General features: G+C 34.1%; 4 protein-coding genes and 1 non-coding gene across 5 annotated transcripts; 3 read left to right on the plus strand and 2 right to left on the minus strand.

The window, feature by feature from the left end:
• The first annotated feature begins 4,922 nt into the window (after nucleotides 1–4,922).
• Nucleotides 4,923–7,942, plus strand: LOC11427568 (eukaryotic translation initiation factor 5). Its single transcript, XM_003624366.4, has 2 exons — nucleotides 4,923–5,079; nucleotides 6,057–7,942. The coding sequence occupies exon 2, from the start codon at nucleotides 6,363–6,365 to the stop codon at nucleotides 7,680–7,682; it is 1,320 nt and encodes a 439-aa protein (XP_003624414.1). The 5' UTR covers nucleotides 4,923–5,079; nucleotides 6,057–6,362; the 3' UTR covers nucleotides 7,683–7,942.
• Nucleotides 7,943–8,068: 126 nt separating this feature from the next.
• On the minus strand, nucleotides 8,069–10,646 carry LOC11437485 (uncharacterized). The gene is made up of 7 exons (XM_003624367.4): nucleotides 10,411–10,646; nucleotides 9,845–9,916; nucleotides 9,682–9,731; nucleotides 9,431–9,578; nucleotides 8,944–9,030; nucleotides 8,753–8,845; nucleotides 8,069–8,391 (listed from the first exon to the last, which is right to left on the minus strand). The coding sequence occupies exons 1-7, from the start codon at nucleotides 10,525–10,527 to the stop codon at nucleotides 8,314–8,316; spliced, it is 645 nt and encodes a 214-aa protein (XP_003624415.1). The 5' UTR covers nucleotides 10,528–10,646; the 3' UTR covers nucleotides 8,069–8,313.
• Nucleotides 10,647–11,277: 631 nt separating this feature from the next.
• On the plus strand, nucleotides 11,278–11,349 carry TRNAQ-UUG (transfer RNA glutamine (anticodon UUG)). The gene has a single exon. It is a non-coding gene; the product is annotated as a tRNA-Gln (tRNA).
• Nucleotides 11,350–11,643: 294 nt separating this feature from the next.
• On the minus strand, nucleotides 11,644–14,513 carry LOC11431896 (uncharacterized). Its single transcript, XM_024771223.2, has 2 exons — nucleotides 14,155–14,513; nucleotides 11,644–11,989 (listed from the first exon to the last, which is right to left on the minus strand). Exons 1-2 carry the CDS (start codon nucleotides 14,414–14,416, stop codon nucleotides 11,835–11,837), a joined length of 417 nt encoding a protein of 138 aa, XP_024626991.1. The 5' UTR covers nucleotides 14,417–14,513; the 3' UTR covers nucleotides 11,644–11,834.
• A 512-nt stretch (nucleotides 14,514–15,025) lies between these two features.
• On the plus strand, nucleotides 15,026–20,842 carry LOC11436233 (ATP-dependent Clp protease proteolytic subunit 3, chloroplastic). Its single transcript, XM_003624370.4, has 5 exons — nucleotides 15,026–15,376; nucleotides 16,359–16,473; nucleotides 17,136–17,311; nucleotides 20,230–20,325; nucleotides 20,412–20,842. The coding sequence occupies exons 1-5, from the start codon at nucleotides 15,092–15,094 to the stop codon at nucleotides 20,631–20,633; spliced, it is 894 nt and encodes a 297-aa protein (XP_003624418.1). The 5' UTR covers nucleotides 15,026–15,091; the 3' UTR covers nucleotides 20,634–20,842.
• Nucleotides 20,843–23,536: the final 2,694 nt, after the last annotated feature.

Raw genomic sequence — 23,536 nt, forward strand, 5'->3', positions numbered from 1 at the left:
GAATTTGGAGAATTAGAGCCAAAAGAGCCATAATGGTTTGATTGAGAAAAGAAATCATAGAAAAACATTTTGATCAAAAGATAGAAAATGAGTACATACTTGTCCATATTTATAGGACTAATCAGACTAACCAATTGTGTAACTAACTTCAAACTCCACTAACTAACTTGTAACCAACTATTAACTAACCCTAATTAACACACTAAATCCTAATAATCTTAACAGTGAAACAGTTAGTGACTTGATGAAGATTGAAAATATGTTGAGAACCTTAACTGCAAGTGTTGATCATATTAGGTGAAAAGAATTGCAAGCCTCACTAGAAGTACAAAAATTGAGATTGAAGCAAAGTAACTCGTATAAGGTTACATCACAATCTCATCAACCCAAGATTCACAAGAAACGAGTCAAAAGGTAACAAAGGAAAAAAGATGTGGAAAAAGAAGGAAATTTTTTGAAGGTTCTAACAAGAATTCAAATAATCAAGAAATTAAAATCAATTTCTATTTATAAAAACATTATCAAGTCTATCCTAATTATCCCATAATTGATGTCCAAACATCTTAGCATATAATAATTAACACAACTAACTTAAAAGAGTTCAATGAAAATGTTAAAAACTTTGGATGTTACATCCATTCTCTTAGAGTAAACTCATGAGTTTGGATCTATTATCACAAAATACTCTTGGCTACTCTCTTTTACTCATAACTTCAACGTGAACTCGTAAAGTATGTTCTTAAGCAAGCAAATGAGGTTACTTATAGGTTTAACAAAAAACCTATAAGTAACAAAAAAAACCTTTAAGAATCAAACTTTTCACATTGCACGTTAACTTTGCGGGATAAATTATAAAAATACTTGTTGTTCATTGCTCACGGTTTTTTCTCTCAAAATACTCAACTTTTTAGTGAGTTATTCAAAGTCATTGCACATGGATTAATAAATTTAATTTATGCACAACCTGGTATTAGTGTGGTACAACCTGATATTAATCAATTTCGGCAAACATATTGATCGATTAATTCACATAAATTGACTTTTGGATAAAAAAAAGATTTTGGTAAGTAAAACTAGAGTCTAACCTGAAGCGCCATAAAGCCGATTGTAAGGATTGTTGTCTACAACTCCAACGACACTTAACTGCCGTTAGAGGTTTTTTTTCTTTCAATTTTTGTGTTCCTGTATATGCAGGTTCATAATACAACGAGAATTAACTACCTTTGCTAGCGAGCAGTTAACTACCGCTTAAAGTATTTTGATATTTTTTAAGTGTTAAAGAGCAATTTTTGAAGTTAGAATAGCAATTTCCCAAACTTTATTGCTGCTACAGCTAAGCCCATTGAGAGACTTATCAAGTACTTTAAAGAATTCTGCTCATTACCCAAACAATATCGCTCATTCCCAAAATAAATATCCAAAATGCCCCTGCACATGTTAACATGCGTTGCGTAACTTAAGTTGCGCTACGTGACTTATGTTGAACTAAATTGAGGCATATAAAAATATCTGATTTTATTAATAATTCATACAATACAATAATTCTTACAATAATTTATTCAAATTCACTACTTATTTTCTCCTTCTTTGGGGTAAAAAGTGAACAATCTTCATGGGGTAAAATAGTGAGCAGCCTTCATGGGGAAAATACATTATTAACCCTTGGGCTAAATTTAAATTTGATTTTTTTATACCCCAAGAAGAATCTTTTTACCCATGGTAAAAAGTTTATGCAGTAAAAAAAAAGCAAATTTAAACTTATCCCAAGGATCGATCACTTCCCCATGTCGGCTTCTCACTATTTTACCCCGACGAAGATTGATCAGTTTGTTGAGGCAAAATCCCTAATTTATTTTAAAGATAACAAACCTTGATGATTAAGGAATTAATAGACTTTGATTAATTTGTTGGTATTTAACTTGTGCTCTTGAGTGGTTAACTAAGACAGGAACAAGTTTCAATTCATACCAAGATACAAAGAATCAAAGGACATAAAGACTTAAGAACTTAGTCAGAGTTCAGAAAGTTAAAAAGAGTTCAGAAGGTTGGACAGAGTTCAGAAGGTTGTTCATGATGAACATCAAGAACCAAGCCCATAAATTCATGAACTAAATGAAGAACATGCAAGGTTCACGTGACTTAAATGAAAGCCCAGAAAAGTACATGACTAAGATCAATCAAGGAATAAAAGCATTTATTTGATTAAAGTCAAAAAGGGCATCTTCAATGTTCATTTAAGACTATGAACAATTGAAGTACAAAACATTAGGAATATTCCATTAAGAATATCATCCTAGATGTTTTCCATGCTGCACTTCATAAATGTTTCACTATTAGGATTTGATTACATCAATTACAAGTCTTACAAATCATCCTAAGTGAAACAAAAGAAACATTCTAAAGTCCCCTGAGTTCAGAAAGTTCAATCCTGCTCCATGCTTTTTCTGACGTGAACAGTACAGTGGTTGGAAAGCAAAAGGCAAAGTCAAAGGCAAGATCAGATCTGATCCAACAAGATCTCGACACATAAGGGAGTTGGTACTGTACAAAGCAAACCAAATCTCCTAAAGCATGGAAGTGAAGTGACAGCTCCACTTTATGAGATCCTGCACGCGCTCCAAGACATATTTCAAAGAAGATCTGTTCTATCAACATTCTGAAGTCGTACAAAGCAAATCTTCAAAGTACAACCCAGAAATTCATGAGACATTCATCTGCAAAAGCCCAGATGCATATCTGACCGTTCATCCACATGAACCCAGATGAAGATCATGAAGAACACAACAACATTCTGAAGTATTTCAGTTTGTCCAGAATTTCAAGTTAAAGTTGGTGGGTCCCAGGACACGTGGCATAAGACCAGTGGTCACTCTCCAACGGCTACAAAGGCTCAAGAACTCTATAAATAGAGATCAAGACCTCAGCATAACACACACCTTTGCAAAGCATACAAGAAAACAACATAAGAGTGTTTGAAGCTTTAGCAAAAATATTGATCATCACAAAGATTCCAAGAAGTCTTCAAAAGTGCAAATCAATATCTCCCTTATCTTTTCAAAGATAAATCTCAACCTCCATTCTTCTCTTGTCTGATCTATATCATTCAACTTCCATACAAATTGTAAAGAAAAGTCTCATCTAGCTTTAGGGGTACTAAAATGTTATTTGAGCAGAAAGGTGTAAAGTCTAAGTGGTTAACTTAGCAAGAAAGGTGTAAGCTTGCTGTGGCTAAGAGAATACAGTTATTGTAATTGTTCAGGTGAACAAGGTTGTAAGGTGCAGGATTTGAGAAGTTATCTCAAGCATCATAGTGGAAAATCTCACAAAATTGTGAGGAGTGGACTAACCCACATTGGGTGAACCACTATAAATTTCTGTGTGTTCTTCTTCTCTTCTCTTTACTATTTACTTACAGTAAACACAACACACACAAACACATTTAATTATTTAAATTGTTTTTATACTAACACTTCAGAACGTTCTGAAGTCTGTCTGTTAACTTAACCATTCCAAGTTATCAACTTGAGAATAACTTTTAAGTGACAGGATTAATTTTAAAGGGTCACAATTCAAACCCCCCTTCCTTGTGACTATTTTATCTACTTCACAGTTTTGCCCTCAAAGAGAATATTGAAAAAGAAAGAAAGAAGAGAAATAGAGGGAGAAAGTGAGGAGGGGGAGAAAGTGATATGGTGTGAGAAATTAGGAAAGTATGGAGGGGTATTTATAGGTGGAAATGGTAGTATAGGTTGTAAACACCATTAATGTGGTCAAAAAACGTGTAAAATGGTGTTAAAAACGTGTGGATTGAATGTTGAAAAACTGACCACATACAAAAAAATGTCTGTTCTTCAATTCTGCACCGGTCAACTGGCGCGAGTTAACTCACTCAGAATACACTAGCGCAAGTTAAGTCACGCTACGTGACTTAACTTAGATAAAAAATACACTAGCGCTTGTTATGTCACGTAGCGTGACTTAACATAGGTAAAAAAACACACTAATGCGTGTTTAAATATCGATTGTGATTTGTATCCATATTTAATGTCTGGTACACATCGAGGAACAGACTTTTAACATGTTTTTTCTCCCTAAAACTTATTAAATGCTTGGATTTATTTTTTTTTTGATTTTTTTTACCTAAGTTGGAGTTTCAGTTTTGCTAATTAGAAAAACTAAATCAAATACCACCTTTAGAAAAACTTGCATTTGTCTTACCCTAAAACAAGGATAAAGTGGTTTAGAATACGAATTTTTCAGCAGCGTGTTTGGTTTGACATTTTCCATGATAAACAGGCATCTCAATGTTACTTCTGTTGTAAATTTAAGAAGCCATAAACCCTAACTTCTAATAGACGCATTTTTAATAGACACACGTCTAATGTGAACTCTCTCGTGAAAACAAACATAACACATAAGTAAGATTCTTTCCCACTACTTGGCCAATTATATGAAACTATTTCACATTAAAGAAAAGAGTCGTGCCATACATTCCATATTTCTTTAGACCCAAAATTTCACGAACCTTATTTTCAAGAGTTAAAAGGAATATTAAAACTGTTTAAATTCCCCGTTTGACGGAAAACACATTGTCAATGGTGTGAATCAATCATAATTTATTGCAATGAATTCGTGATCAATTGAAATTGAAGTGAAAAAACTATAATAAATAAGGATTTCAATTTTTTCCAAAGACCATTTCATTATCTCTAGACCAAAAAAATATTTAAAGTTTTTATTTCATACGTTTCTTAGTCAAAAAAGAAATCACACAATTACATAGAAATTCTAGTAAAAAAAAAAAAGAAAAGAAAAAAGTTGAATAACAATATTGACGTAATTAAAATTGTTTGGGGAGAAAGAAAAGAATAATCTAGAGAGAGTAATAAAAAAATAAAAAAATAAAAAAACAGAATTAACACGGAACAAGGGTTATTGATGAGTGCTATATATAAATTTGAGTTGTATTGTTATGAGCCGCACCGTTCTCATAATCTCAAAACACAAACAAACACACACTTTCTCTCTCGCTGCGCCTCCTATCGCCTCCACCACTCTCTTCTTTCAATCTCTTCTAGGGTTTGCTTTCTCTCTCTATCTCTTCCTTTTTCTATCACTTTTTCAATATTCCTTCATATTTTTTTCATGATTATTTATCTGTTTATTTGATTTTCAATTAACCTAGATCGTGTTATCTGAATCTTGTTCTACCTCTATTTGTTTTCGATTTAATTTATATTTTTGTTTGATGAGTTTTGATTTTAATCGATGATATATGATTGAGATCTGAATGTTTTCGACTATGATTTTGTTGCGTTGTTGTGTGTAACGATATTTCGTTAAGCTTAATCTGGTGATAAAGGTTTTTGTATTTGAATTGAAAAATTGTTTTGTATCATTGTTTGCTTGATTAACTGTTATTTCTTTTTGGATTTTGGATTTTTTTTTATTGTGTTAGGTTTAGGTTATTATTTATTATTTATTTATGAATGATTAGGTTTAAATTACGGTGTTTGTATATGCTTTAATCTGGATTGATCTGGTTTAGGTTTAGGTTGTATAAGATTGATTAGGTTTTAGGTTTAGGTTATATTTAGATGTTTTTTATAGAGCTGAATTATTTTTGCAGATTACTGTGTGTTTGTAAATGATTTAAGGCCTGGTTATCATTGTTTTGTTCATTTGATTATAATATGCTTAAATGATTAAGCTATTTTCAAGCTGATTTTGGCAAAATATTGTTATTTTTGGCTGCAGATGGTTACAATTAGTTATTATTAACTATTTCCAACTTTGTCGTTTTCGATACTTGTTTGTGCTTTTCTAACCGTCATTTGCTATGTGTTATTCAGTCATTAATATGCGCTAATATTGTCGGTTTATTGTGTTTTATTGTGTTTCCGTAACGTTGATCATTTTACTGTTCATTAAGGCATTAATGTTGGGTTTTTAACTACTTTTGCCTGCTGTTATTTTGTCGTTTATCGGAAGTGTTTTAATTATCAAATATTTCACTTTTGTAACCAAATTAATGTAGCTTGTGGTTGTTGATTCAGGATTCCTGCTAGTTCTGCGGTGGCAGATTCTGAGGTGAAGGTGCAACGTTGAAGTTTCTTTCATGTTTGAACAGGCAACCATCCATCTGGGAGCAATTGAGTTGCTTAGAGAGTGTTTTTCTTCTTCTAAGAAAAAGAACAAGCCGTTACTTAGAAAAATCAGCTGTATGCATCGTGCCCCATACCAGGAACATACTGAGCTCTGTAATTTCTATTTGCAACCTCCCGCAACCTCTAAAGGAGATCTTCATTGCTGACTGTGATATTCTCCTCTGTTTCTCCGAGACTTCCTGCATTTGAATCATCATGGCGTTACAGAACATTGGTGCTGGCAACAGCGATGATGCCTTCTACAGGTACAAGATGCCTAGAATGATTACCAAAATTGAGGGCAGAGGTAATGGCATCAAAACGAATATTGTCAACATGGTTGATATTGCAAAAGCTTTGGCAAGGCCAGCCTCTTACACAACCAAGTATTTTGGCTGTGAACTTGGAGCACAGTCAAAATTCGATGAGAAAACTGGGACTTCTCATGTCAACGGAGCACATGATACTGCGAAACTTGCTGGCCTTCTTGAGAACTTCATCAAGAAATACGTCCAGTGTTATGGTTGTGGAAATCCTGAAACTGAGATCATAATTACCAAGACTCAAATGATCCAGATGAAATGTGCTGCTTGTGGTTTTGTGTCTGACGTGGATATGAGAGACAAGCTGACTACCTTCATCATTAAGAACCCACCAGAGAGTAAGAAGGGCGGCAAGGACAAGAAGGCCATGAGGAGAGCTGAGAAGGAGAGACTGAAGGAAGGTGAAGCAGCTGATGAGGAGCTGAAAAAGCTGAAGAAAGAGGCTGTCAAGAAGAAGGGAGCTAAGGAAAGCACCGCAAAAACAAGCTCTTCAAAGAAAAAAGGAAATGGCTCTGATGAAGACCACACATCTCCTACTCGAAGTCAAGTCGATGAGAAGGATGAGGCTGAAGATGAAGATGATGTACAGTGGCAAACAGATACATCACTAGAGGCTGCTCGGCTGCGGATCCAAGAACAGTTGAGTGCTGTGACAGCTGATATGGTTATGCTCTCCACAACTGAACCTGAGAAGGAGGAGAAAGCAGCTGCAAAGGTAAGTGACAATCCCGCTAATGGTAATGGTAACTCCATGAACTACAAGACTCTGGTTGGGGAAATCAAAGCTGATTTGAAGAAAGGTGCTTCGGCCAAAGAATTGGTGGCCCATTGGGCATCACTTCCCGTCTCTCCACAAGAAAAGATGAGTGCTCTGTATGAAGCCCTATTTGGTGACATTGAGAAAGGGTTTGCAAAAGAAGCAATTAAGAAGAAGAATTACCTTGCTGCTGCAGTTGCTGTGGAAGAGGGTATGCCGTTGCTGTTGCTGCGTGCAATTGAGGAATTTTCTTGCAAGTCCACTTCCAATGCACTCAAGGAAGTTGCCCTGGTTCTGAAGGCACTCTATGATGCTGATGCGCTGGAGGAAGAGCACATATTGCAGTGGTATCAAGAAGGGCTGAAAGGAGACACCAAAAATGCTCAGATTTGGAAGAATGTGAAACCCTTCATTGAATGGCTTCAGAGTGCAGAGTCAGAGTCGGAGGAAGAATAATGTGTCTGTGAATTGTCGACATCTGTTGCTATGTTTGTGTCTTTTATTTAGAATAAAGGGTCTGTTTTCCCTATGTGTCATTGAGTTTTTGTTTTAAAACTTTTGAGTGATGATGTTTGCCTGTTTTTGGCTCGTAATGTTATGGTCTGAGACTGTTCCGTAGTATCTCTTTTGAGCTTTGTTTAAACTTGGAATTGTGATGTGTGTTTGTGTTTGTTGAACTATTCCCTAGTAATGTTATAATTTACTTTTAATTGACAGGTTGCTGTTTCTACTTGTTCTTCATACGTTATCGTTTGTACTATTTGTTCTTCATGTTATGATTTGTTTGTTTAGGAATTTCTATGTTACACTATTGCAGAAGTTGGAAGAACGACACCATCTCGCACGCTGACTAGTGAATTAATCCAATTATAAATTTGAGGATTAAATTAAAGATTACATTGAAGGATAATTTGCTAGAGCTTAATAGAAGAAGAAACTATGCATTATAATGAACAATAACGTCTAGTCACATTGATTCTCATTTTCAAACTAGGAGCTACATCAATATCTTCATCAATTCAGGTCTTTTATGATCTGATTTTTTTTAACATCATTGCGATCTTTTCATCTGAAGTAGACCGTGGAATCACTGAATATGGATGGCACGCAATTGAGACTGCCCCATGTCATTTTCCTCACGTGATTGCACAAAGGAATTATGATCCTGTGCATAAAAATATAAAGATTAAAACCGATTACTGTACATAAGGAATTGTTATCAGCTTGTTGAAATAAAAGCATTTGACTAATTCAAATGACGCGGAGTGATAACAAATAGTGCACCAAAAGGGTTTATATAAGATTTTTATATAAGGGTTTTTCTATTTTGAACATGATAGAAAAAACCCTTATATAAATCTATTTTATAACTATGGCTTGGACACATGGAATTTGTAATGATCTAACCAACTATTTTATGGGTCTGCAATGAAAAATTTCAAATATAATAAGCACTGATTTTTACTGTCTAATCCTATTAAACAAAACCAAATACAAATGTTTCAGAAAAAATTGAACTCGTTAACCTGGTGTTGAAGTTGTTGGACTTGGATAGCGCTAAGAGCTTTGACCATCATATACACTGGTATAATTAATCCAACGATTCCCCACACTAGCAACTGCAAATACATTAACGAAATCAAAATTTCATTTGGACCAATCCATATAAAAAAGGTTGTCAACTGTTTCCATTATTATTGTACCTTTACACTCTTACCATAAACACTGTCAGAGAATACTCTCCTACTCCATTGAGCATGAGTATGATTGGTAGTGTATGACGTAAAACAAGCAGAACAACAAACTGCAATAGATAGATAGGGAACCAACCTTATTGTAAGAATGATCATAATCTTCAGAAATCAATTGTAAATGAAATTGCATTTACGTAGTCAACATATCAACGCGGTTGAATTAAGATTGGACAACTCTAATTTATAAGTTCGGTACATCATCTTTAAAATCAAACTTGAAATTAAAGCCGATCTTGATCTAACAACTCTAATTGCTAACTGTGTAAATGCATGATCCGATTTCACAAATTCACGCAATCAGTAGTTGGAGTCATTAAACCAAAACTGGACGGCTCCTATTTTAAATTTGGTAAATCTGCTTTAATACATGACTGCTCGAGCTGCTGACTACGTGAATGTGTGGAATCTTTGCGCGCAAACACATATGTAAATGGAGCAAATGGAAATTACAATAACAGTAACAATGCGGAAGAACATTAGGCTCCTTGTAGAGGGTGCAGAATATTCAAAGTCAAGGTCTAGGAATTCATGATTAGTAGGAAACAGTGCTATGAATCGATGATTATTAAGACCGATATTTGGAATTTCCCAGTTGCCCCTGAGAGATAATTAACAATTTTCTATCATTATTTGATCCAGAAGGAAATCAATATATAAAGAGCACTATGATATGAACTAACTAATGATTTATGAATACATACCCATAGCGGAATAAAGGAGCTGGTGGAGGAGCAGTGTAGCCTTTAAGTTGCTGCAATTAACACAATCAACAAAATAAAGGGGAAGATAATTAAGCATATTTTTTCTCAATAATTTGAATAACTTATGATCAAATGTTGAATAAGATAATAGCAAAGTGCAGACCTGTTGGCAAATCTCACAAGTAGTATCACCTTTCTCATTGCACCATCTTTGAACACATATTCGATGTGCATACTACAATGTATGGAAAGTACAAGAGTCAACTTAAACTTGTTAATCCATGATATGATTGGATAAACAACTTAATTAAGCACTTATAGTTATAGCATAAGAGTTTATCACATAGGGGCTTGTGCATAAGTTATTTTTGTAACAAAATATAAAATAAAGCCAAACAAAGTTTTTCGTATAAACTCTCTCAAACAGTATCACAAATACTTATGCAAGTAGATAAATTCTCAAATGAAAACTGTTAATTAAGCCAAGCTTGCAAAAGGACGTATACTAGGGCAAAACATGATAACAATATCCTAATGGTGGCACAAACTCAAATAATTTTGGACTGTATATCAGTTATAAAGTCATACAAATGAATTTTGAAAATTACATTGTAAAAGAATATGCCATACACAGTTTGTTCAATCTATTTATTCCGATCTTTGTCTTAATTAAAGAACGATGTTCACAGTCGGAAAATAAAGAAAGAAAACGAGCAAGGTAATTCTTACCTTCAAGGTACCACAACAAGAACAAGGTGTATCCATGTTTAAGTCTTCATCTTCATCGTGACATATTCGACATTGTACCGATGTATTAGGAGAATATGAGTCAATTTGATCATCCATTTTATATGGAAAAAAGATCACATCAACATTGTTTGACCATAGAGTTGTAATTTGTTGCAATAATATCTTCCTTTAGATTTAGTATGTAGTGATCAATCAAGAAAACTCAACTTTATGCACTAGGAAATACATTCCTTCGGAAATTACAACTACAACGTAAACCAATTTCATTATATGAGTAGTTTCTATTTGTTTTGTGTTTGCCTAGCCTAAGGTAGTACGTTTAGAAAAGGTAACGGAAGAAAGGAACTTTAATTCCACATACTCAAGGAAGGTATACTGTTTAGCAATCTCAAATATTAACTATAAACAAAGTATATATATGAATCTTGGAATTGCCTGTGTCACGGATGAACATTAGCATTGGAATATCAAGTTTTGTTTATTTAATTAAAAATGTTATGGTCAAAACCTTCCTTCAAATACCTAACTTCAAGAGCAATCCCCTTTCTATTTAAATTTATTTGAGCATCAAAATAAGATACCGCATGTAACACAGTATATAATTATCTCTAGCTCCCTCTTATTTTACTTACAAGTTATACGCATTTTAAAAATACACATTCAAATCTATTGATATCGTTTTGACATCAATATTTTAATGATAAAATTTGATTTCTCCTTTTATTTTGCTTTTCCTGGCAAATCATGTTCAAGAAACCATTCACAATGTTTTAGTGAAATGAAAAAGAAAAAAAGAAAAATATATGTATAGAAAAACTAATCAAAAGTGGGCAATTTGTGTGTGGTGGTTCTATGGTGTAGTGGTTAGCACTCTGGACTTTGAATCCAGCGACCTGGGTTCGACTCCCGGTAGGACCTCTTTAATAATACTTGTAACCATTAAAAATAAAAAAGTGGGCAATTTGTCCACATAAGGTTGCATTACTTTTTGACACAGATCTTGTATACTATTCAAAAAAATTACTCATGAATTGGATTGCCAAAAAAATTACTTTCTGACACATAAGGTTGCATTACTTTTTGACACAGATCTTGTATACTATTCAAAAAAATTACTCATGAATTGGATTGCCCATATAATCTCCTTAATTTTAGTCTTATATTTATAAAAGTTTTTTCACATTGGCATGCTTTTGTCAATGGAGCAGGCCATGAATGGAAAACCAAGTATTTGGACTGAGCAATAGATTTGAGGACTCTCATACTTGTGCAATTGTTTACAACAAAGAATTCATGTTTTCAGAAACTGTTGAATAAAGGTTTTTTTACAAGAGCTCAGAAACTATATTTAGCAAAAAGAATCCTCAACAGAGAAAGTGAATCACAGATTCATGGCATCTAAATCAGTCATCATATGAGGAGTGAGGAGAAGCGGTGCAACCGATATCAAATGGATCTTCAGATCCACAACAATGCCAATACTGAAGAACTTTGCCAGAGCCAGGAGTGTTCATGGTTCCCCCTTCATGCACACTTTCAAACTTTCTCTTAGTTTCTCCTGTGGTTGAGGATAATATAAAACATTCAATCACTGCCAACTTGTAACCAAATAGCTAGTAATGCAAATTAGCATCAATGATATCAAAATTCACAAACTTTCATCAATGCAATGATTGGACAAATTGAAACTATTACCAAAAGGAATGCTAAATGTCACGACAATAACTATCACAAGCAACATTTATGACTAACTGCTTAGCACCATTACCCATCCTGTTTTTTGTCAAACTCGGAACTAATCTTTTGAACCCAAAATGTGGTCCGTGAAAATTCACAAAAAAAAAGTTCGTGATATTTAATGTTGCCATTAATAAAAACATAGAGGTCAATGGTTTGACTAGAAATATGATTTTTGATAGGATATTATGGTCTCATTTGATCCATGTAGCTGACTGACCCACCTAGTGGGTTTAGGTTTGGTTACGAAATTCATGAGGTCTACAATTAGTACCAATATGGATCCAACATGATTTAGTTTCTCTAGCTAAACCTACATGCCTTCTAATTGCATCATCTCACACTCAAGCTTGAGATCTGAACCTTACATAGTAGATCCCTTGTTAACTAGAACTTTATAGAAATCAATGTTATGGCTCCATAAAAGTAAGAGAACCAACATTATGTATTGACATTTGTAGCTGTTGTAAACACAACTTAAGTTTGTAATCAAAAAGGTCTATTGGGCATGAAATCTAAAATCATAATTGCTGCCTCATATGAATGTCAACAAGTCTTTTCATTACTAATTGTGCTATGTCATCAGAAAAACACAGTTACGTTGCCTTACAACATAGGTTCTATATAAGATTTTATTCTCTCCTTCCCCGCAGAATTAAAGTTGTGTATGTTTTTTCATTTCATTCTAATAAGTTATCAGATAATTGACTAGATTTACATCCAGATACATGAATATCCAAAGCTGCATAATGAAAAGAAACAGCTTATGCTCGTGCCTCCCAGGTAAAAAAGGCATCATATCAACCCACTTGGGTTGGCCTGGTGGTGTTGGCTTGGGTGCTTGGAGTGTGCTCCTCCTCAAGGTCTCAGGTTCGATTATCCCTGGTGCCAATTTTGGCGGGCTAGTTTAGCTTCTTAAAAAAAAAGGCATCATATCTATATTTACGAACAAGTTTGACACTACACGTCAAAACCAATTAATCAAGTAATCTTAAAATGTAATGTAATATTTCTTGTCCCATATAATGATGAAAGCTATTTCCACTAAATTTCTACCACTGTATAGAAGTAGTTTCCTCTAATCAAGACTCAAGAACCCAATCTCCAAGAAGAAAGTTAGCGAGGAAAGGCATTGTGATTTGTGAAAGCTTTGAAAAGGGTTAAAAGAAAGCCGTGGCTAACATGGCCCATGATAAACAATGCACTGAGTGGAAGGAAGCCTTTCTATACCTCTCAAGCCTTAACTATCACTACTTCAAGAAAACTTCATCAATTGAGAAGAACAGAAGATTCAAAATGTAATCCTACTATCCTAGATATAACATTAAAGCTGCTGTACATTGTGAACCTTGTATTGTCCTTCCTTGTATCACCTGCTCACCATTACTCAACTTAACAAATGAAGCTTGATAAGTTAACTATGTCTGCATCACTAGAGCTTAACACCGACAAATAAGTGATTAAGATACTGAAAGCTTTAAAAGGAAATATTTCTCTAAGAAACACAAACATTAAACACGACACCAAAACTGATAATAATTTAAGAAAATTGACACGGAACACGTGTGCTGCATAGATATTTTCTTGTCAAAAGTTACCTATTCAATTGATGGGTAGATCCTGGTCAGCTTCTCATAAGAACAGATAAAACTACACTCATCCAATCCCTGTCTAACAATATCTTAGTATACCACACTTGACTTGACTTTCATCATTTCCTTTGTAACTAATTACCAATGAAACACCGACACTTCGAACTGAAGGCGTGTTCGGTGTTTGAATTGTATCGATGTTAAATGCCGACACTTGACATTCAATAACTTCCATTTTCTCAAATTAATATCACTATCTACGTGCCAATGTCAGTCTTGATGATTCATTATTAACTACAGTCAGACCAGCATTATAATATTTAATTATTGATGCATCAAAATCAAAATATTGCAAATTTAATAAAATACAAATAAGAAAAAGCAAGTGGGGTACCTCCAAAATGGGCAGTATGAAATCGACAAGCAAGAGGGTGGTTGAGTTGAGGGTCAAATTGGGTTTTGCAGTTCTTGCAAGTTCTGAGGTTGATGTTGCTGCTGGTTTTGTTGTTGGAACTTGAGGAACACTGAATTGATGGGAATTGGAGGAAGTGTATGTTGGGTTTTGATGAAGGTATGATTTGAGATTGAAAAGCAGAAGGGGTTTTGTTATAATTAAGATGGAGAGGAAGATTGTGAGAAGAAAACATTAGAGCCATGAGATAACAAGAATTAAGAATTGCAATGCTGCAGGTTTATTTCACAGGTTTCTTTGGGCATAAATGATGGTTTAGTCATGTAAGAATTGATTGATCGAATTTTTTCAATAGAAAAATAATTGATTCATTATGAATTTATATTATATATCAACCTTATTCTTTTTGCTCAAAAAAATTCATCCTTAACAAAATTACATAAAATATTAACCTTTTTAAAGAGTACTAAAAGAGATTAATCAAATACAATTTTGGTTCAAATACCTTTCTTCAATTTCAATTTAGACTTGGTATTTTTTTTTTTTTTGTTATCAAACACTTTTTCACAAAGTGTATTTAAAAATAAGAGTTTTTAATCAAATTGTGGTTGACACAAATAGTTAGATCTTCTGCTCATACCAACTGTGACTTGAATTTAAATTTTAAATTTTATAATTGATAGGTTATACATAAATTACATTGAGGTTGTTGGTGTTCCATTTCTTTTTTAGAACAAAAAGAGTTGTTTATCTTATATAAGTGGGTGCAAATAACAATTTCCTACCAAAAAATCTAAAGTTTGTAAACCCAATTACATTCATTTTCATATCAAACAAACGACAAAAAGGGTCACTATTAGTTACCAAAACAAAGAAGCTAAACCAGAAGAGAAGAGAAGAGAAGATTCAAAGAAGAAAAATGGAAGTGAGTTTAGTAGCCTCAACATGTTTGCCACTAACCTTCAACTCCAACAAGAAGACATTGTTAAACCATAACAATAACATTTTCCACTCTCAAATTCCATTTTCAACCAAACAAAGAACAACTATCGTTAACTCCTCTATCAGACCCACTTTATCCTCTAACTGGCTTGTTTCCCATGATTTATCTGCCAAAACCGCTTCTCCATGGCTTCCCAAATTCGAAGAGCTTGATACTACCAACATGCTTCTCCGTCAAAGAATTGTTTTCTTGGGTTCTCAGGTTATTAATCTTCCTTTTTCAGATGTTTTATGAGTACCCTTTTGTCTCTTTTTGTCGGAAATTTACAAACTTTTCATCTGGGTTTAGTCTAATAGCATGCCCACAAAACTATGAAGCACCCACACAGACACCGGATAAAGACACCAGATAGGACACTGACACAGTAATTTGAGAAAATGAAATAATTGAATGTAATCTCATGTGTTGGTGTAATTGGGTCCTTCACTAGTGGACCGTGGGATTGGTCCCCAGATTAATCGGTCTTTGAGCCGGATACCGAGTTTTCAGAAAAAGAATGGGTCAGTGACCAAAACTGACATGTGTCAGATACCAGACATGCTTTCGATCGGAATAGTTGTGCTACAGCAGAGCAAAAACATCATGAAGAATGGACAAATAGGGGAAATGGTTAAAAAAGGAGAATTAATATGATAATATTGTTGAATTGCTGAAGATGTGTTTGATGTTGTTGTTGATTTTGGGATATTTTTATGGTTGTTTGATAATGTGGTTTCATTTTGAAGAGGTGGTAAAAACTGAAAGAACAAAGAGGGATAATGAAATGCAACTAAAAGAGATTGCATCTAGAGAAATTCTAATATAGACCACCTTCATAAGTGGTCCATCTTAGACTAATACTTAAAACATGTTTATAACTCCAACAACAACAAACGTTGTCTCTAGATAATAGATGTTAAATGGTTCTCCTCATTTTTACGATTGAAATAGTGACTTAATTTATACCATTTGATTAAAACAACGGATATGTAGCTCATATTGAACCGACATCAATCAAGTCACTGTCTTAGCCGTGAATATGACAAGAGTTGTGATTTTTTATTTTTGAACAGTAACGTCGATTGTCATTGGAATTTCTGATAATTTGAAGTATTGGTCCACGGCGGACAACCTATGAAGGTGGTCCACCTTAGAACTCACCTGGTATCTGATTGTGTGTTTGTGAATTTCTTTGTTTGAGCAGGTGGATGATATGACTGCAGATTTTGTGATTAGTCAGCTTTTGTTTTTGGATGCTGATGATCCTACCAAAGATATCAAGTTGTTTATTAATTCACCTGGTGGTTCTGTTACTGCTGGTATGTAAACAATGTTTTACTTGACGTTCTTATTCATTTGTTCTTATTTGCACTTGACTTGTCGTGGATCTACTTGAATCTTGAGCTCAATTTTGTTGATTGACTGCTCAAGATATGTTTACTCAGTATTGTTAAACAGCGGCTATAGCATAGTGGAGTTTTAACAAATTTCTATTGTTCTGCAATATGTATTTAGTACAAATTGTTGTTCAATAGCAGCTCTAGTGGTGCTATAGCGATGTAGCGAAACGAAATTCGAACAAACCGCTAATTTCTGCGATCCATGTTTGACATCACTGCGTTTACTTAATGCCGTGCACAAGCTTTCAGCCTTTAATAACTCACTTTAGTAATTAACTGCTTGTGGTAACTGAGTTGTTGGTATGAGTTATACACTACATTTTTATTACTGAGTAAAACAAGAAATTGTTGGTCACTCTGATTCACAAGCTAACACATATTTATAAAATTTGTTTTATAAGGAATTTTTTATCACTCTGGTTCACAAGCTAACACAGATTTATAAAATTTATTTTATAAGAGAAAAATTTATTGAATCGATGAGTGTTGGAAGCGAAGTTTGGTGCATTTCTCCATTTAATGAATCTGAAATCTTTCATTCGTCTGCTAATTGCTATTATTTTGCTAATCGTTCCGTGCAGGAATGGGAGTTTATGATGCCATGAAGTTATGCAAGGCAGACGTGTCAACCGTTTGCCTTGGACTTGCAGCATCCATGGGTGCATTTCTCCTCGCTGCTGGTACAAAGGGGAAGAGGTATTGTATGCCGAATTCCAGAGTTATGATTCATCAACCGCTCGGGTCTGCTGGTGGAAAAGTAAGACTGTCCACTTATATCCTCCGGTTTTGATTATTGTCAACTAGTAATAGGTCTGAAGTTTGTCATGGCTATCTTTTTTGTGTGTGCTGATAATCATGCTTAAGTTTAAGCTAATTTTATATTTGAAGTATTTGTGAAGAAGTATGGGATGTGGAAGCCATATGATTTTCTTTAACTGCGAGTAACTGTTAAAATCAGTTCCACCTTGAAATGAGTGAAAAAATATCTTTTTTCATAAACTCCGGCATGATTGCTTCAAATCTGTAGCTTAAATATGCTATTGACACAATTCCGACTAGTTTGATTAGCTTTGAATTCAAACAAGTGAGAGTAAAGAGAGCATCTTAGAGCTGTTTGTTGCAAACTGAACCTGAAAATGTTGCACATGGCTAGAAAATACAGTAGTCCTATTTATAGATGACTTGGATGTAGGTAAACTAACTGACATACCTGTCATTTAACTGATACTAACTGGCTATTACGGAGCATTACTGATTTTAACAATGACAAATGTACTTCAAAAAAAAAAAATGACAACTGTAGAGACTACTGTACAAAGCTGAATAGATCTACTAAATCATAAATCCGGAGCACTTTTGTAAGTAGACTATACTCTAACAATGATGATAACAACCTTTAGAGGTCACTATCCTCTGTATTGTGCCTAATTCTCCTCTGTCAATACCCCCACTCAAAGAGCCACTTTGTCCTTTAGGCAGCGGAAAGCAGGGAGAACCTCTTGTATTGTATTGTATCTTAGCTGTTGTCTCCCAACTGCTCTCTTACTCAGCCAGGTTTCGATTTTCAATCATTTGATCAAACACCTTTAAGTTTGATTCATGTAGCCCATATAACCTTCTCACTGAGAATCTGTTACAGTTGCACTTGTAACTCATATGATAGAAGTAGAACACTATGGCGTCGTTTGATTCATGTAGCCTACCCTACTTAGTGGGATAAGGCTTGGTTGTTGTTGTTGCTTCCTTTCTTTCTTTTTTTTAAATAATTTTTTATTACTTTATATTTTAACATGATGTAACTTATTGTATAATATAAAATAAATAAAAATTATGTTAACAACACTCTCTTTTATTAGCATAAAAAAAGCACACTCTTATTAGTTGAAATTCTTATGAGTTCCACTAAATTTATGTCGATCCTATGTGATTTAGTAGAATCCATTTGAATTACAACAAATGAAAGGATGTGTGTTGAAAAATGTGTGTTTTTGAGTCTGTCGCCAGCACTTCTAAAAAAATAATGATCAAATCGAATCAAAAAATTTAATGAAAATAAAAATCCAATTGTCAAATCACCACTCATCTAAGAGAACTCGTATGATAAAATAAAATGAGTATTACACTGCATACAATAGATTGTAACATTGTTTCCCTCCATCAAAAGTTGTGTGATTATTTTCCCTATTTAAATGGAAATTACGGTTTTCGCCCCTCCTCAGTAAATATTCCTGGTTCCGTCCCTGCCTAGGTGTCACGGCGATCCTCCCATCATGACCTCTATAGTCAGTTCGGCCATTCCCCTAAGCACCGCTGTCACTCGCTAGTACAAAGACAGCAAGTTTGCTGGTGCTTGAAGGTCATGTGCCACCTTCTGCTGCTATGTTTTCTGCGCAGTTTGTTCTGTTCATCTTGTCAGGGAATCCTCTTTCCGATGTGGGGGTTGCCCGTCCTATTTGACCCCTGAAACAGTGTTTCCTTGTTTATTTCTTCAAAAATAAATCTCTCACTTTTCAGAATTATTTTTTCTGCACTTCTCTGGTCTTTTGCACACCACAATGGTAGTGTTCCAGTCAGTCCCTATTGCGCTGGCTTTATTTTCTTGAGTGGTTTCCAAGGGCAGCAGCATCTACAAACAAGTCTTCGCTATCTTGTGTGTTCTCCGGCAGTCCATCTATCATGTCGGGGGAATTTACAGTAAAAACCATGTGGATTGCCAAGCCGCCAATGAGATGTGGTTTTTGGGTCAAGGTCTGTCCGACCATTTGACTAAAAAGACATATAATGTTGCTGCAGCAGAACTTGAACGTTGGAAGAAAGCTGATGCACAGTTAGTTGGCCTTCTATCGCAATCCATTGATTCAATGTTGATGGTTAATTTTTGTCCGTGCGATATTTGGGAGATAGCTTGAGACGTCTGTTAGAATGATGTTCAGCGTCTCTATGATGTGGTTCACAATTTATTAAATCTTTAGATAATAGATCAAGATCTTCCATTGTACCTAAAATAAAGCTTAATTGTTTAGGTTGTATTTTAAGATATAAGCCCAATCTCCCACTTGAACTCAAGTGCATTATGGCTGTTGGTTTGAGCATTCGGTAAATTGTTTGTCAACTCCTCTAGTAGCTCGTCTTGCTGCTGTGTCAAACGTTTCACCTCCTCAATCTTTAGAAGGGATAGTGGTTCCCTCTAAAAGCAAGGGAAGATCTTGTTCCTACAAAGCTCAAGTGATGTTGTACTTTTCTTTAACCATGTTTGGTTGCTTAATCTAAATGTTCCTCCTCCCAGACACGCTAACTAAAATGCAACCCAGCTTCACCACCACGGCTTTAAATCACGCTTACTGCTGGGGCTATTTCTGCTTGGGTTGGAAGGCTGCCTTTCTTGTTCTTTGAAGTTAAATTTGTATTGACATGCCTCACTTCATGTAGATGCATTATATTAGTGTGGTGCAAGTTTGATATACCAAAAATTATTTTGCAGTAGCTATAGATAGAAGTTTTTTACCTGGAGTTGTGTTGGCCATCTGTTATGAATTCATAATGTCTGGTTTCATACAAATATATATGATGATTTCTTTTGGAAATTTGCTTGTACAATAATTTTAATCATGGTGGCTATGAGCAAAAACTTTTCATTATATAGTATTACTACTAAACAGTGAAGTGTAATTACAGGCTACAGAAATGAGCATCCGTGCGAGAGAGTTGATGTATCACAAGATTAAGATAAACAAGATACTATCAAGAATTACAGGAAAACCTGAAGAGCAGGTTAGATATGGCACCGTGTAATTAGCTTGTTGTCCAAAATGATACTTATCTTTTCACCATTTTAATTTTATTTTATTCTTGTGCAGATTGAATTGGACACGGATCGTGATAATTTTATGAATCCATGGGAAGCGAAAGAATACGGTTTGATTGATGATGTTATTGATGACGGAAAACCAGGACTAGTTGCTCCAATTACAGATGCAGCGCCACCTCCAAAAACTATGTTAAAGAATATATGGGAAATTGAAGGAAACTCAAAAGGTAAGAAGAAACTCCCCTCAGAGGAAACATCAACTGCTGTATGAGTTATGGGACAAGCAAGGATTGATTCCATTGCTTTCATACTCAAAAACAGACCTATCACCTCCAACAAGTATTAAAAGGATTTTTCAACATGTCATAGCAGTTACATTTCATGTAAAAATCAAGACTGTATATTAGATATCAAAACTTATATTGTATGCTTCAAGTGTTAGATTCGTTAATGAATATATTTTGTCATATTTTCATGAGATTTTAAGAATGTCTTCCTTCCTCCATTTAAAACGACAGCTGCTGCTACCCACACCACCTAACGTTGCTAACCACACCACCACAACTAATTCCCATCCATCCACATAGACCTCTTCTTTACTCCTCAGCCAGATTGGACGGTGGGAAACCTTTGTAGGTGGTTGACCTTCCTCGGTTGTGGCAACCACTGCCACTTCTTAGTTTTCAAAACACATCTTTTTTTTCCTTTCCAAAAATGTTCTGAAAATTTAGTTTTGGGGACGATGTGAATGTACTGATTTTTGTAAAGTTGGGAAAAGGGGAAAAATAAATGGCCAAATCTCAAAGAATTAATGTGTAATAAATTTTTGTTACATATTTTACTTTTCATTTTAATAACTTCAAAAAATGAAGAAAAAAAAGTTTATTATATATATTAGACTTTATGTTCTTAATTAACACAATGTTAACTTGGAGGATGAGTAGTTCATTTGTTTAAGCTAAGTGATTATGGTGGGATGGCAGAAATCATGGAATGCATTGACTATCATGGGAAATTGTCGGTTTCAAATGAATATGGAGGTATGAATTTTAGAAATTTATATGCATTCAACCTTGCCATGTTTGCCAAGCACGCTTGGAAAATTCTCACTCTTTAGTGACTCAAGTTCTCAAAACTAAATTCTGTCAAAAAAAAAAAAAAGTTCTAAAAAATAAAAGGACCTGTTTGAATCACTTTTGGTGCACTTCTCGAGTGCTCTTAAAGTAGGGAATGAAGTGGAATATATTCGATGGTTCTTACATAAGGTTGTGGCATGATCGTTGGGGAAGCTCATCCAATGTTAAGTATATGTCTCCACTCACTTTTCTTGTTCATGATAATATTATGCTTACTGAACTATTTTGTGAGGGATTGAGTGTTGAGGATGCAGAAAGAGTTTTAAGTACACCATTGCTGGATTGAATGCGTGAAGAAGATACTTTAAAGTTGGTGGCCGGATGCAAGAAATATGTTCACATACTAACCCAGCCTTAAAGTTGATAATTTGAAGCTTTGTAGCAAGCAAGATGGTCAGAGACATACTAACCCCCGACTCATTCTAGAAAAATTTACTCTTTGCTCTTACATATTAAGGACAGTTTGCACATAATGCGACATTCATAATACTTGACTTGCATAATATTGTTAGTCACAAAGCAAGTCTATTATTTTTCCTAATTTAAATTACATTCTTAAAACACTAATTTGATGCACCATATTTTCAAGTTATTCATCAACATATCCCAAAAAAAAAAATCAATATTTTATTATTTTGTATATTGAAAATATATGAATCAAAGTAGCTCTCTCCAGAATTTAAATTGGTTTTTTCCTAGCCTTGTCATTTAAACTGATTTTTGAGTTAAAACTCTCCTCAAGTTTACTATTGGTATGTTAGCCAATTTTGGAAAGAAAACAAAAGAGGAGTGTTATTTGTACAACTATTTAGTTGACAACTATAATTTACAAAGAAAAAGTAGGTATTTGTACAAAAACCAAAACAATAGAGAGATAAAGTAAAAAATAATGTGAGTATAAAAGAGAAAATTGTCATAAAAATTGTCACAAATGGATGTTCAAATATCATTTCTCAAAACAAAAATCCCAAGTTTTCCTTGAAACATATGTGTGGCGAATAAGGGTGGTATTTTAGTTGATTTGTTTGGGTAAGAGGGTAATTGTAGGGATGTGAAGTAAGTTTTTCCTCATCCTAAAGCTCTAAAAATAGAAAATTTTACCTTGTACTATATATATAATTTAAATATTTCCAATATGTAAAAGTTTTTCAGAATCGAACAACTTTTTGGAAAACATGTGATAAGTTTTTCGATAGCCAGAATACTTGAGAAAAGATTTCTGAAATTTTAGTCACATTTCAACTGTAGCTAAAATTTTGGAACACTTTTCTAAGTGTTTCATTTTAGAATTTCGACTACCGAAAAATTCATACTTGATGGTGTCACATATTAAAATTGATCATTGCAATCTATATTGTGGCTAGGGGTGGACATGGTTCGGTTAACCATTAAAATCCAACCGAACCGAATCAAATTGCTCAAATGTTTCGGAATAATCGAACCGAACCGTTTAAAGTTTGGAAGTAACCAAACTGAACCAAAGTTATGGTTCGGTTAACCATTTGCTTACCTATTAACCAAACTGAACCGAAGCAAAACAAATATTTTTTATCCAATGAATAAAACTAGAATAGCTTATTTCTTTAAAATAACTTATCTTATGCAAAACAATTGGTTACGATCTCTTTATTAAAAAAATAGTTTATTCAAATCAGCTTATTTTATGCAAAACTTCTTATTTTAAAAAACAGTTTATTCAAAACAGCTTATTTTAAAATAACTTATTTTATGCAAAATAACTTATTTTAATAAACAACTTATTTTTGCAAAACAACTTATCAGCTGTTTATTCAAAACAACTTATTTTATACAAAACAGCTTATTTTATAAAAAAAAATGTGTTCCTTGAATAATTTCACTACTACAGGATATCTTATCAATTATCATCATTGTTTGTGCAATTCACTTTTTCTTTTTGAATTTTTTTATAACCGCCAGAGTAATGTTTTCTTCTACCAAGATTTCTCTGATTCTGATCCATTCATTTTGGGCATTCAAACTGAGTGGCAATTGCAACAAATGATTAAGTTTGGGAACC

The sequence above is a fragment of the Medicago truncatula genome, chromosome 7 (assembly GCF_003473485.1).
Source record: "Medicago truncatula cultivar Jemalong A17 chromosome 7, MtrunA17r5.0-ANR, whole genome shotgun sequence".
Classification (NCBI taxonomy): domain Eukaryota; kingdom Viridiplantae; phylum Streptophyta; class Magnoliopsida; order Fabales; family Fabaceae; genus Medicago; species Medicago truncatula.

Coding starts and splice junctions, on each gene's coding strand:
- LOC11427568 (XM_003624366.4), top strand. CDS start 6,363: ATGGCGTTACAGAACATTGGTGCTGGCAACAGCGATGATGCCTTCTAC.
- LOC11437485 (XM_003624367.4), bottom strand. CDS start 10,527: ATGGATGATCAAATTGACTCATATTCTCCTAATACATCGGTACAATGT. Junction 9,917..10,410: donor CTTGTTGTGGTACCTTGAAG/GTAAGAATTACC, acceptor CATACATTGTAG/TATGCACATCGAATATGTGT. Junction 8,392..8,752: donor TCCAACAACTTCAACACCAG/GTTAACGAGTTC, acceptor TTTTATGCACAG/GATCATAATTCCTTTGTGCA.
- LOC11431896 (XM_024771223.2), bottom strand. CDS start 14,416: ATGGCTCTAATGTTTTCTTCTCACAATCTTCCTCTCCATCTTAATTAT. Junction 11,990..14,154: donor TCATACTGCCCATTTTGGAG/GTACCCCACTTG, acceptor CCTCAACCACAG/GAGAAACTAAGAGAAAGTTT.
- LOC11436233 (XM_003624370.4), top strand. CDS start 15,092: ATGGAAGTGAGTTTAGTAGCCTCAACATGTTTGCCACTAACCTTCAAC. Junction 15,377..16,358: donor TTGTTTTCTTGGGTTCTCAG/GTTATTAATCTT, acceptor TTGTTTGAGCAG/GTGGATGATATGACTGCAGA. Junction 20,326..20,411: donor CAGGAAAACCTGAAGAGCAG/GTTAGATATGGC, acceptor ATTCTTGTGCAG/ATTGAATTGGACACGGATCG.